This window comes from Gambusia affinis, linkage group LG14 (genome assembly GCF_019740435.1).
Source record: "Gambusia affinis linkage group LG14, SWU_Gaff_1.0, whole genome shotgun sequence".
NCBI lineage: Eukaryota > Metazoa > Chordata > Actinopteri > Cyprinodontiformes > Poeciliidae > Gambusia > Gambusia affinis.
The window spans coordinates 6,978,631-6,992,061 of NC_057881.1; the positions used below are offsets into that span (position 1 = coordinate 6,978,631).

General features: G+C 36.7%; 2 protein-coding genes across 3 annotated transcripts in view; one reads left to right on the forward strand and one right to left on the reverse strand.

Annotated features, from left to right (window-relative positions):
* The window catches only part of LOC122843843 (gastrula zinc finger protein XlCGF57.1-like), a 697,541-nt gene that overhangs the window by 264,377 nt on the left and 419,733 nt on the right, over positions 1-13,431 (forward strand). The gene's annotated exons all lie outside the window — the stretch shown is intronic.
* The window catches only part of LOC122843869 (gastrula zinc finger protein XlCGF57.1-like), a 28,777-nt gene that overhangs the window by 3,897 nt on the left and 11,449 nt on the right, over positions 1-13,431 (reverse strand). For both annotated transcript variants that reach the window (XM_044138973.1, XM_044138972.1), the window contains exon 2: positions 5,120-5,226. In XM_044138973.1, coding sequence (XP_043994908.1) covers positions 5,120-5,183 — 64 coding nt within the window. In that variant the 5' untranslated portion in view covers positions 5,184-5,226. The remainder of the gene's footprint in view (positions 1-5,119; positions 5,227-13,431) is intronic.

The window sequence follows — 13,431 nt, forward strand, 5'->3', positions numbered from 1 at the left end:
GTGTTGCCAGTAGGTTACTGTAATTACCATTCCACAGTACCTTTACTGTCATGATATTTCACAGTTAATTTTTACTGTGAATGTGCTTTGCAGTTATAACTGCTTTACTGTAAATGTATTTTATAGTAAAGCTGGTCTACTGTAAACTTGTTTCACAACATAATGTCAGTTTTACTGTAAATTAAAGTTTACATTTTTTAATACAAGAATATTTTACCATAAACCGAAAAGTTTCACAAAAGAAATTTTAGTCCAAGTACTGTGAATAAAAACAGGTATTTATTTTCAGCAGATTTGTTGAAATAAAATCCATTTATATATTCGCAATGTCATAAAGAACAATGTCACAATACAATATAATGTGCTATAAAACAACAAAACCATAGAACACACTACAGGTCATGTCAATATTTTTATGGCACATGTATGTAGCAACATGAACGTGTGGATCAAGTACCAGCCATAAACTATTAAAGACTGACTTTTAAAAAATATATAGAATATACTTCATTTAAAAAACCAGCAGAGGCTGCATTGTCAGAAAACAGTAGCTTAAATGTGCTCTGTTACACAATACATCACAAAAACAGTGCAAGTGCGATAATGTACTATATAGTAGACATTCATATCAATAAATATTGTTATATCAGATGCATTTCCTACATCAGAAGAACTTTTATTCCATTCGTCAAACAAAATCAGTGGGATCCATCTTGTGGAAGCTGAACTGTAAAGAATAAGACAAACGATGTGGGAGGTCATGAGATGGTCAGGAAGTTATCTACATTTTCAAATCGACAGGAAGGCTGACAAATTAAGCTGACTGACAATGTCCAAATGCATAAAATCATTGGCATAAAGCAGCATTAAGTTGATAATTTCTTTAAAAAAAAATCTATTACACTGAAGTGATAATAGAAGCTGCATAAAGAATGAGCAGGACTGGCTTCACTTCAGGTTTTTGGATTGTTTATGGCAAAAGCAGTCAGTCAGTCTTCACTAATTCAAACGATTGCGTACTGTATTGAGACCCTGCAAATGTCCCCAAGGAGACGATGAAATACAACATGTCATAACAATCTTTTCAGTCATTTTGTTGGTGCTGACGGATTACTGCAAAGGTGTGCCTAATAAACTGAAAACTGCATAATATAAAAAATACCTCACTTAAACGACTACACACTTAAACATTTCTGTGATTTAGTAAGAGATGCAGCGACATCCACTTTTTACCACGGACACAGAAAAGATGCAGGCTACTCTAAAGGGCTATTGTGTAGGAATCACATGCCATTTATAAATAATCATTAAAATCATATTAAAAAGCCTAAAGTAAAGTCAGAACATGCAAGATAGGAGGAAAAGACAATAAAATAATAAACATTTGGTAAAATGCTTACCTAGTTGGAAGTCCTCCATTCAAATTCAGCGAGTCATTTGAGGAAGGTGTTGATCCGGGAGTTGACACTGACTACTTTCCTCTTGACAAGACTTCCCGTCTTGCAGCTTGTACTGACTTTGGCTGTGCATTTGGTACCAACATCTGGATTGATCCTCACAAAAAATCTTTTAACAGAAATAAAATATATTAATTGTATTTTTTTAAATGAAGACATACAATACAGCAATCAGCTATGGTTCTTCATCATCAGTCAAACTGTCATTAAATTTAATTCATAAATGGCTTGGTGTAAAGTACTTACCGTTGTATCATCTCCAGCGTGGTGGATGCTGACTCCTGATACTCCAGATTGATGTCATAATATGACCCAAAAAAGACAGCAAGGACGCTGACAAAGTCATGTAGTTGCTCAGGTTCGAAAAATACCTTCTCCTCCATACTGACCATCCACCGGGTTGCAGACATCAAGCTATTTCCTAAAATAGACAAACCCTTGTCAGGCTAACGCTAGTGAGTAAAAGTACAGACTACCATAACTATTACATACATTGCTACAAAAAATTATAGTGATAGAAAATATTCCTCTTACCAAGCATGATTACCCTTGGTGTAGTAGGTACGGTCATTTCCATCTCAACAGACATCTTGGTGGAAGATACCTTTGAAACATAAAAGGAAAACTCTTAAATATGAATTACTGGTAGTAATTTATATTTAAAGGGCCAGTTCACCCAGATTACAACAGGTTTTTGAGAACCTCACCCCGGAGACTAGACTAGACTTTACCCCTACATCCTGCTACCACTCTGAAACAGCGGATGTGAATGACAGTTTGTGAGGCTAAACAGATTTTTTAAAGCATTACATTCCACAAATACAGTATCTGAATGGCTAAGTACAATATGGGTTAACAAAATGTTTGTGATTTGGGTGAATTGATCCCTTTAACAAATTAATTGAACAATTCTGATTTAAGATGTGTGTTTTAAGTTAAGAGTCGATATAAAATTACATCAGCCAAGATGAAGATTGAGTCTTTTTCTTCTAAATGTTTTATTTTTCTCTGACGGAAGTAGGACATTGCTCTATTCCACAACGAAACCGATAATTAGCTGTGTGTTGATGTTTCTTCACATGAGTACAAAATTCTCTAAATTCTGAAGTACAAATGCTGCAGAATTTACACCTGTACATAGTTGCACCTGTTAGTACTGACTTAACTTTAAATTTGCAAGAGCATGGTTTAAACAGGTGAACAGTCCTTATATGGAACCAGGCTTGGAAATTAACTTTTTTGTCCACCTGCCACTGTGACTGAACCAACTCAAAAAATAACAGAAATCACTTGAATGTTTTCCACCTTTGTCCTCATTTACAGACTCTTATACACTATGTTGGAGATGTAATGGTACTTTAGCAGGCTAACTAGCTGTAGCAAGCTCAAAGTTATAGATTAGGTTAGCTGCTCCTCTAAATTTCCAGATTATTTTGTGGCTTCAAATATGTTTGAAGAGCTGTCTTTTTACCTGTTGTCTTGTCTTTTCAAGAGTTGAAGCTATGTTAGCACTCAGCAGGACAAAACTGCACAGCCACTTGGAGGGAAAAAGCTTGGGAGTTAAAAAAGTCATCTGACAAAAGAAAAAAAGAACAACGTTAGAATTCATCCTTGTTGACCTAGCTAATCTGCACTCTTAACATTTGCAAGGTCATGGTTTAAACAAATGAACAGTTATTAGATGTATTTTTTTAAAAAAGGGGGAGGGGGGACCAATTATCAGTTAACGTTATATTGTTCGACAAATGATGTAACAACAATGCTAACAGACACTCAGCACTGAGCTTATCTCAACCCAAAGCTAGTCGCTCGAGGAAGATTTAGCGGCAAAAGCCAAGCTAAAACCTTCGGTAAAATTAGCACCTTAGCTAACGTTAATTCCGAACCAGCTCAAAAAATAACACCATCATATTTTTCTATCTTTCACCTCATGCTAAGTGATAGCATTATAGCATGATGCTATAAGTTACGTTAGCTCCATCTAAAATATACATTGGCTTCAAACAGTTTTCTAAGTGTTTTTTTTACCTGTCTTGCGAAGAGCTGAAGCAGTGTGAGCCCACAGCGACAGAGCTGCACTTGCACTTGGACGGAAAAAGCTTCGGAGTTTAAAACAAACGTCATCAGAAAAACGTTGGAAGCGAAGCCACCCTTGATGACGTAGCTAGATAAACTGCATATTAATGTTAGCTAGGATGTGAAAAAAACAAAAGTACATGCTCTCTTTCTGCCTTAAAATATGTTAACCACTAAAGGAGTAAAAATACAGAATCAGGGAACCACGATGAAACATCTATGATGACCGTTGGAAATCAAATAGAATTCTTACATGGCCAGCGCAAAGACATTATTAGTACAGTACCACTACTGCAATGTGTAAACAGTAAATTACGGCAACTTCAAAACATACAGTAAGTTACTGTAATGCTATGTACTATACCCATAATGCAATGCAAATTACAGTAACTAATTGTAAAGATGTTTTATGTTAGTTTACTGGGCATTTTATGTATTTAGCTGTAAAAAATACAGTAAAGGCTAACAGTGCAAGATATTATAAATACAGTACCACTACTGCAATGTGTAAACAGTAAATTACTGCAACTTCAAAACATACAGTAAGTTACTGTAATACTATGTCCTTTACCCATAATGCAATGCAAATTACAGTAACTAATTGTAAAGATGTTTTATGTTAGTTTTACTGGGCATTTTGCGGTATTTAGCTGTAGAAAATACAGCAAAGGCTAACAGTGTATAGTGAAGAAATTATATTTATAGTCCTTAAGATTTTTCATATTAAAGGACTCAGTTTGTATCAATCTTCCAGATCACTCAGGTCTTTTGGTTGTGATCTGCTCTGCAGTCCCAGAATCAAATAATGGAGAAGCAGCATTCATCTTCTATGCACCACAAATCTGGAACAAAGTTCCAGAAAAATGCAAAAGATCTGAAACACAGAGTTCACTTAAATCAAGGCAAAACACCCACCTGCTTAAAGTTGATAATTCTGATCAAATGACTGCATTTGAAAAAATTTTATTGCTGGTTTTACAATGGGTGACTGTATGATATCTATATGATTTAAAGCACTTTAATTGCTACACAACATTTTGATATAGTTGTGGGCTTTAATATTATGTTTTCAACAAACTGCACGACTTTTCTTACATTTCTGCAAGTCTTCTGCACCTGATTTCAAACAAAAATACATAAATAAATCATATTACAACATTCACACCGCATTGTCGCAGGAAATGCATTTTTTTCCAGTTTTTCTTTCTTTTTTTTTACATGATATGAATTATTTATTTTGCTTTTATTGCTACTGCTAACATTTTTAATACTTCTATTATTATGAGTTATTTATTAGACATGCATAGTTATATTCCTTCTGTTTTCAAATGCGAGTCTGCAAAGCAATGAGAAAAGAAAGAAAAATAAAGCACAGCTGAGGTCTTAGCACCGTATGCTTAGCAGCACTGGCTCCATCTTCTTTTTCCAAAAATAAACAGTTTTAACAGAACAACTGTGAGGCCTGCGTCCAATTTTCTGTCAAAGAAACATTTATACAGGAGGGGAACGTTTACTAAAATGATCCTCATGCAGAAAGCTTCATACATTTAGACCTTAACCTGCATTAAAACGCTGGTGTTTCCTACCTATTCGATGTAAGATTATCTGAGGCGTCCGGGAGAAATCCAGCAGTCTGCGATGATCATCCATCTCTTCCTCCGACTTGACGATGATTTATTTAAACTCTGTGAATGTTTCTTCAGCGGGAGACATTAAACACACTGAATGCATTTTTTTTTTTTTTTTTTTTTGCAGAAAAACACTAGCAAATTCAACAACAGATCTTCTTCTTCTTCTTTTATGGATGTTGGCATCCACATTGTTGCTTTACCGCCACCTTCTGGATCAAACGATCATCACGTCTAAAAATTTTAAAAGGTTACTTCCTTTCATGAGCAGTTCTCTTAAAAAACGTAAAATCGTATTTTTCTTTTCAACTTCATCTAAATAAAACAAATACATTAGACCTCAGCTCTCAGTTTTTCTTACATCCACGATTCATGTTGTCCACTTGACTCATATTTCCACTAAAGTAGCAGTGAAAAAAAATTTAATTCTAGATAATTATCTATTATCCCCTAGTTCTTCTACTCCTTGTAAACTTTTTTATTTTGAATTCTGTATAGCTGTTGTTTCAATGCATTAACCCTTTATCTTTGCTGCTGCTTTATGTCTTCTCTAAACATATATATAATTTCACGCGCAGATTTGAGCACAGCTTTATATTCACATATTCTTTTTTTCTAGCTTCATTTGTATTTGTTTTAGACAAGAGAATATGCAGGAAGAGTTGGACTTCTCCTCAGCTTCATCTCCAAGTGTGCCAGAAAGCAGCTATCTGAAGCACAAACCCTGGCTGAATGCTGAGGTGAGAGCTCTGCTGAAAGCTGGGGACGCGGCGTTCAGGACAGGTAAGGTATCAGCACTCTGGGAAGCGAGAAAAGAACTGGCTTCTGGCATTGTCAGGACCAAAACCACATATGGCCAGAAAATTAAAGGTCACTCCACCACCAAGAACTCCCAGCGCATGTGGAAGGGCGTCAACTGCATCACAAGCTACAACATCAGGGATGCACAACGCCCAACAGACCTCCCACTGCCAGATGCACTCAATACGTTCTATGCTCACTTTGAGGATCCTAACACCTCAACACCAGACTTAAACCACCACCTGGTGAGATACCCCTCTGTGTGACCACAGGAGATGTGAGGCAGACCCTCCAGGAAATCCAGCCCCATAAGGCGACGAGCTCCAACAACAGTCCTGAGGAGCTTCTATCGCTGTGTGGTGGAGAGCATTCTCTAAACCTGCATCACCACGTGGCACAGCTGCTGCACTGATGCTAAGAGGATGGCTCTGCAGATGAAGGTTAAAGCTGTACAGTGGACTGTGGGGAGCAGCCTTCCCATAACATCAGACCTCTACTCATCCCAGTGCAGGAGGACGGCGCTCTACAAAATGAATGACTCCACCCATCCTGCACATAGACTGTTCCAGAGCATCCAGAGCATCCAGAGCATCCAGAGCAAGACCACCAGGCTGAGAAACAGATTCTACCCATCAGCCGTCAGACTGCTGAACTCGAGCTGCACTTAATTCAGCTTCATCTCACCTTTTAAACTATTTACACACACACATACTTTTTTTTTTTTTTTTTTTTTTTTTTTTTTTAACCTTGAACATGTTTTATTCAAACCATCTATTTATTGTGTGACTTTTTTTTTTTTTTTTTTTTTTTTTACTGATGTATTTATTTATTTATTTATTTATTTATGAATTTCAAGAATAAACAGGCAAATTAGAGGACAAAACAACAAGGATAAAAATAAAATAAAATAAAATAAAAAAAAACCAAAACAAAACAAAAGAACTAACCAGAGTCACACACACTTTTACTATTATATTTCTTAACCTGGGATCTGAGTCTGAATTTCATACCACAAACAACAAAGTGACAATAAAAAAATCCTTGAATCAGTTCAGAATACAACAAATTTTTAAGGCGTTGCCACACTGAATCCCCATGGCAACATGTACTTTTAAAAATCCCTCCATGCTCTCACATTTTCTAGAATTGCTGCCTCTAAACCAGGACGGCATTCTGTGTTTTTATTTGATTTTCAGTGTTTACTTAAGAGTCTGTTCAACAACAACAAAGAAAAAAAAAATTATTTCACTAACATTCCTATGGAAAATTGGAGATGTTAGTTTTCTGCTTCCTCCTGCTACTGAATAAACTCAAGACACAAAGTGCTTCAGTCAGTGAGGGAATCGTAGCTTTCAAGTCACTCAAACAATGATGAATAAAAAGAGCCCTGGGAGGTTTATGACATCACAACAATGATGTCACAAACATCAGCTGATGATGTCAACAAGGGCACCCTTTGATGCGATAGCCTCAAAGGGCTGAGTCATCAGAATTATCTCCATTTGGCTTTTGGCCCTGAAGCCGTCTGACCTACATTTTGTTTCGCTCTGACATTTTTGGCTTTTCCCCCAAGAAAATGTATAAAACTGAGAAGGAGAAAGCAGTTGCTCTGTTTGATGCTGAAAAAGTCCGCAGGAAGAACAAGAAGGCGCTCCAGAGGCTCATTAAAATCAACGCAGAACTGGAGAACGCCACAGACCACAGAAGCCGTTATCACAATCGGAAAAGACTGGAGAGAGATGAAAAGCGGTTTTTCAAAGAATGCGAAAGACGGCTCTTTAAGCTGAATTTGGAATCTGACATCTGGATTTACGAGAAAGACAAACTGGACAATCTATGCAAAAGGAGAGATATGCTTATTAGCGTGCTGAAAGAAACGAACGAACAACTACTTGAGGAACCTGTGATGAAATCTTTGAACAGGGCCGCGCAGCAACAGCAGGAACGGCTGACATTTCTTAACAAAGAGTTAAGAAAAAACATTGGTATCTTGTCACGACAACTTGTACATCAAACTAAACTATTTGATGAGTTCACAGAGAAGGAAAGGCAAAACAAGGAGATGATGGTGCTTCAAGACAGCTACTTTAAAGAGATCAGGCAGAAACTAAAACTATACGACTTGATCACTGTGAAGAAGAAAGTAGCGGCGAAACAGGAAGAAGTGGAAGAAGAAGTGAGAAAGAACGAGAAACTAGTGGACATGATCAAAACGTTGAGACAACAAGCAATCAATGTGCCCATGTTGAAATACCAGTTTCTCTGCGCAGTAGATGAGAAACGAAGGCTCTCAGCCCTCAACAAGGAGTTAGAAACTGTGGTTCAGATCTTAACAGAAAGACTTTCGGATCAAACTTCCTGGGAAGTTGCTTACAAAGACATGGAGAAGAAGATCAGAGATCTGGAGAAGACTGAGAAGAATTACCTGAAGCAGATTGAAGACTTGAAACCAAAAGTAAAACTTGGGACCATAGCAGTGTTTTCCTCATTTTCAAAAGAGACACAGAAAAAACAGAAGCTGACCAAACGCTTGAATTCTTTGAAGACTAAAATCAATAATCTCCTGAAGGAATATGAGGACTTGCAACCAGAAATGGAGGACTTTCTGGGGGACCTTCAACCTCCTCTTGAACCAATAAAATCACAAACTCTTTCAGCAGAGGATTTGAATTCAAGAGGAAACACTACTGGAATGTCAGAGTCGTCTTCAAGTGACCTATATTATGAGCAAAACTTCACTGACGAGTCAACAGATTCCAATGAGAAATGCCCACAACGCACAGTAAGCCTAACACCTGAACCAAGACCATTTGGATTTCAATTAGGGGACGAGTCAACAGATTCCAATGAGAAATGCCCACAACGCACAGTAAGCCTAACACCTGAACCAAGACCATTTGGATTTCAATCAGGGGACGAGTCAACAGATTCCACGGATTCCTCCCACAAAAGAGACGACTTCTTCCCCACAGCAGAGGAGATGTCTGAAAACAAAGCATCCTCCGATGATGCATCAGATTCCAATGAAATACGCAAGAATCAGTTGCAGAAAAGTCCAACATTGACAATCAGACGTTTAAAATTTAGAGAAGAATCGGAAGACTCAGATAATAATGAGTGCCAATATAAACAAAAAGCACAATTTCAGAGGATGCAAGGGAGAAGAAAAGGCTGAAACCATCCAAAGAGGGGATGGTGGAAGAACTTTTAATGAAGCGAGAGGAGGGATGGACAGGGGGAGGGGTGCGGGAGGGATGGGTAGACAGAAGGACGGAGGAATGGGCGGATAGAAGGATGAACGGATAGAGGGATGGGTAGACTCAGGTTCTCTCCGGGTGCTCCGGTTTGACACCATACAAAAGCATCCACCGCCTTAATTGGTCTCTCTAAATTGCCCCTTGTGTGTGTGCTTGCTTGTTTGTCTTGTGTGTTTGGTTGTTTGTCTTGTGTGTGTGTGTTGCCTTTCTAAATTCATTTTAGCTTCTCTCCGGGTGCTCCGGCTTGCCTCTTTAGAGGGAAAAGCTTCCCAAACTTCTTATTTCAACGATGAAGCTCCTCAAGCATCAACAGGATGTGAAACAGAGTATATTATTAAGAGCTGAGTGATGACTATATAATAGTAAATATTCACTCATATTTACTATAAACTTTACAACATAATATAATGCTGACTGTAAATATACCTTTTAATCTCTTCTCAGTTTTCCAGGGCCTCCTGCCCTCAGACTGATCTTCACCTTTTCTTTTAGCTGTTATTCCTGAATCACTGTTATAAATATATATTTATATCTATATTTATAGCAGTGACATTTGACAACATTATCATTGCTGAATATCATGCTGTGTATTGCACACACTCTGGCCCAATACTCACACTTCCTCTCTTCAAAAGAGTTTTTGAAAGCAGAATCAGTTACGGAGGGAGAACAGATTATTTCAAACAACTGAAATATTTCGTTCCCCCTGGTAACTTTGGCAAATTGAAAGCAAACGTTCCCAAATTTACAGGATTGGTTGTCCATGATGAGAGGAGTAAACGCAGTTGAAGACTTGCTGGTAAATGAATTAGTTACCATGTTATAGATGGGAAACAGATTATTTCAAACAGCTGAAATATTTGGTTTGCCACCCATAACCTTGGGAAATAAAGACCAAATGTTTTCAAATTCTCAAGGATGGATAGTTGTGTCTGTTGGAAAGATGGAGTGACCTAAATTTAAAGAAAATTCGTTAGTCCCATGTTTTCTGAAAGCATTTTATCTTTTGAAAAGAGAGATTACAAGAATTATGTTAAGGAAATTAACATAAATGCTGGAATGTAATATTTTCAGCCCCAAAACGACATTAACTATCAAAAATTAGCAATTTGAAATCTATTTTATCCACTAATCTGATGTATTTTACATTAGAACAGAATTTGACAGAAAGCCTATACTCCCATCTTTTCAAGAAGTCTAATTTTTGGTGTCCTGCTATCCAGCTTTAATTTTTTATATTGGCAATAAAACATTATGAATACACACAACGATTTTACCTCGGATATGACGTCAAACCCAACTCAGAGTTTCTACTTCCTTTTTGCTCCATTTGGTTAATTTTCTCTCTACATCGGGCTTTTTGACAGCATAATTGTGATGTTTGTTCTACTGTTAAGAAAATATTTATACAGGAGGGAAAAAGTTATCAAAATGATTCTCATACAGAAAGCTTCATAAATTAAGACGACAACCTGCATCCAAACACTGGAGTTTAAGAGACTCTGTGAACGTTTCTTCAGCTAACGGCACAGTGATAAACTTCCTCTGAAGCTGGACAGAAGACATTGTTCATGGGAAACAGTAGCACACTTAGCAAAACAAACCAGCGCCATCTTGTTTTTCTTCTTCTTCTGTGGAGTTTTATGACTGTTGGGATTCATTTTGTTGCATTACAGCCACTTTCTGGACTGGATCATCATCACAGCTAAAGATTTCTCAGACAGTGCCAGATCTCTTCAAAGAACATAGAATCTTCTATTCCACTTTATTTAAATAAAATAAATAAATAAATACTATATTAGAATTGCAGTTCTCTGTGATTTCATGGGTAGACCTAATATTGTCCTCTGACTCAAATTGTTCTTCACAACAACACCAAATAAGAACCTTCCAATATTAAAGAGTAATAGTAAGAAATTCTAATTCTCTACTCTTATCCCTCAGTTGTCCGCGGCAAAATACGCGTGTGCTTGTTCAGCGCCCTTATCTAGACAATTACGGATGCCCCAAACCCAGACACAGTCAGGACTGCAGCTAATATGTTCCCAGATTCAAACTCTTCTTTTGACAAATCAAAATGAAGCTGTGAAAAAGTTCATGTCATAAAGTTAAAACTGTTCCAATCTGAGGGTTAAAGTATGACTTTCAGGGAACACATAAAGAAGTAGCAAATACAGGTGAATAATGCATTAAAAGCAACATTTATAGAGATGTCAGAATAAATCTGAGTTTACAAGGAGCAGGAGGAAAAGTCAGAGTTAAGAGATAATTATGTGTAGATTTAGAATTTCTGACTGTTACTGTAATATAGGAAAAGTTCTTAGTTGGTGTTGTTGTAAAGAACCAGTGAAACATGTTGCAGGACGTAGGAGATATGAGTCAGAGGACAATGTTACCCATGGATTTGCAGAGAACTTTAATACTTATATTGTACTTGTTTTATTTAAATAAAATGGAGGAAAATATTTTTTGTTTTTCAAAGAGAACTGGCGCTGTATGAGAAATCTTTAGATGTGATGATCGTAGGATCCACAAGGTGGCGATACTTTCTTCAGCTGCAGAATATGCCAGCAAAAGACAAACCGTGGCTCAAGGAAAACATTGCTTCAGGAAAGCCAAGAAGATTTTAAAAGAGTCCTCACACCCACCTGACAATTTGTTCCAGGTGGCTGCAGATAGAGAAGCATTAAAACAAGAACAAACAGACTGAAGGTCAGTTTATACCCAGTAGCCATAAGAGCATTAAATGCCACCTAGTACAATTTATTGCCCTATTTTAATTTAATTTTAATTCTATTTCATTTTTGAGACTTCATTTGTTTTTTTACTTTATGCATGCAAACGTTAAAAGACTTGCACAATTTACAATAGTATGCTATTCTATATAGAGAGCATAGCAGAGACAGACTTATAAATGGAAACACAAAAGCATTACTGACATAAAATATAATAACAAATAAAACTGCAACAAAGGGATATTTTAGGTTTAACATGCATCGGTGAGCATTAACATTTCAGTCAGGTATTTATATGTTTCAATATATTTTAGAGATTCCAAATACATTTACAATTCAGATTTTTTTTAAACTGGGGATATTCTTCGCTCTCTTTGCTTATGAATAAAGAATTTTGCCAGATAAAATATGAGATTACAACAGAGTTCTAGATTTTTCTTTTTCAATAATACTCCACATTTTTACACATCTCTAGAAACAGTTTCCAAAAGTGCAATCAGTTGTTTCTCTCGAGTATAATGTACATTTCTTCTAATGGTTTTTACAGCACTGTATAAACCAGCACCAGAACCCTCTTCAGTGCAAATCCAGCAATGGGTTTACTCTACGCACTAGTTCATTCATTACTGCACTGTGGTTTAAATGTCATTACTCTCTTGAATCCTAAAATTATTCAATATATGATATTATACTTTACCTTTGTAAGCAATATTACGCAACATTCTGCACTAAAATTCAAATATTCCTGCAGTAGCATTCAACAGGAAATTCCAGTTACAGTGTCTTTTTAAGCCATTAACTACATATCTGTATATTTAGAGATTAAATTAGTTTCAGCATTAAAATATAGTAATCTTTAATAAGACAGCAGCAGCAAAAAAAGACAAAAACAATATAACTAAGACAAGATACATATCAGGTTTAACGCCTATCAGAACAGATTAAACAAACAGGAAAGACAAGAGAGTTAGATTCTTTTGTACTCGCAAGGAGAGCAGACAGATGTGTTTACAGTTACATTCTCCTACCGCTCTGAAAACACATTTGTCCGCTCCTGGCTTTTTATTGCTTTCAGGATCCCTACCACAAAGAGCACTGCAACTCTAAAGGGTGGGGAAAACACTTCATCACATAGCTGCAGTGCAAATGTCCATCACTAAGTAAAACACATGGTATCTAAACACTAGATTATTCTGTTCCAGACACAGGGTGACACAGAGCAGGTTGTACATCTTCACGGCGACCAACAGGTTAAGGACGCCGAGGTTTCTGCTGAGCGATAAACGCTGTTGAAAACAGTTGTTTCTGGAAAGCAAAGTAATTCAACAACACAGGAACATTCTGTATGCTAAGATGAAACAAAACAAATAAAGGCATATAAGACAAGAACATTATAAAGGTCCATGAAACAACGACTATTTCATAATAATATATACACTTTACCTACCAATACACTCCAAATTATTGAAGACAATAA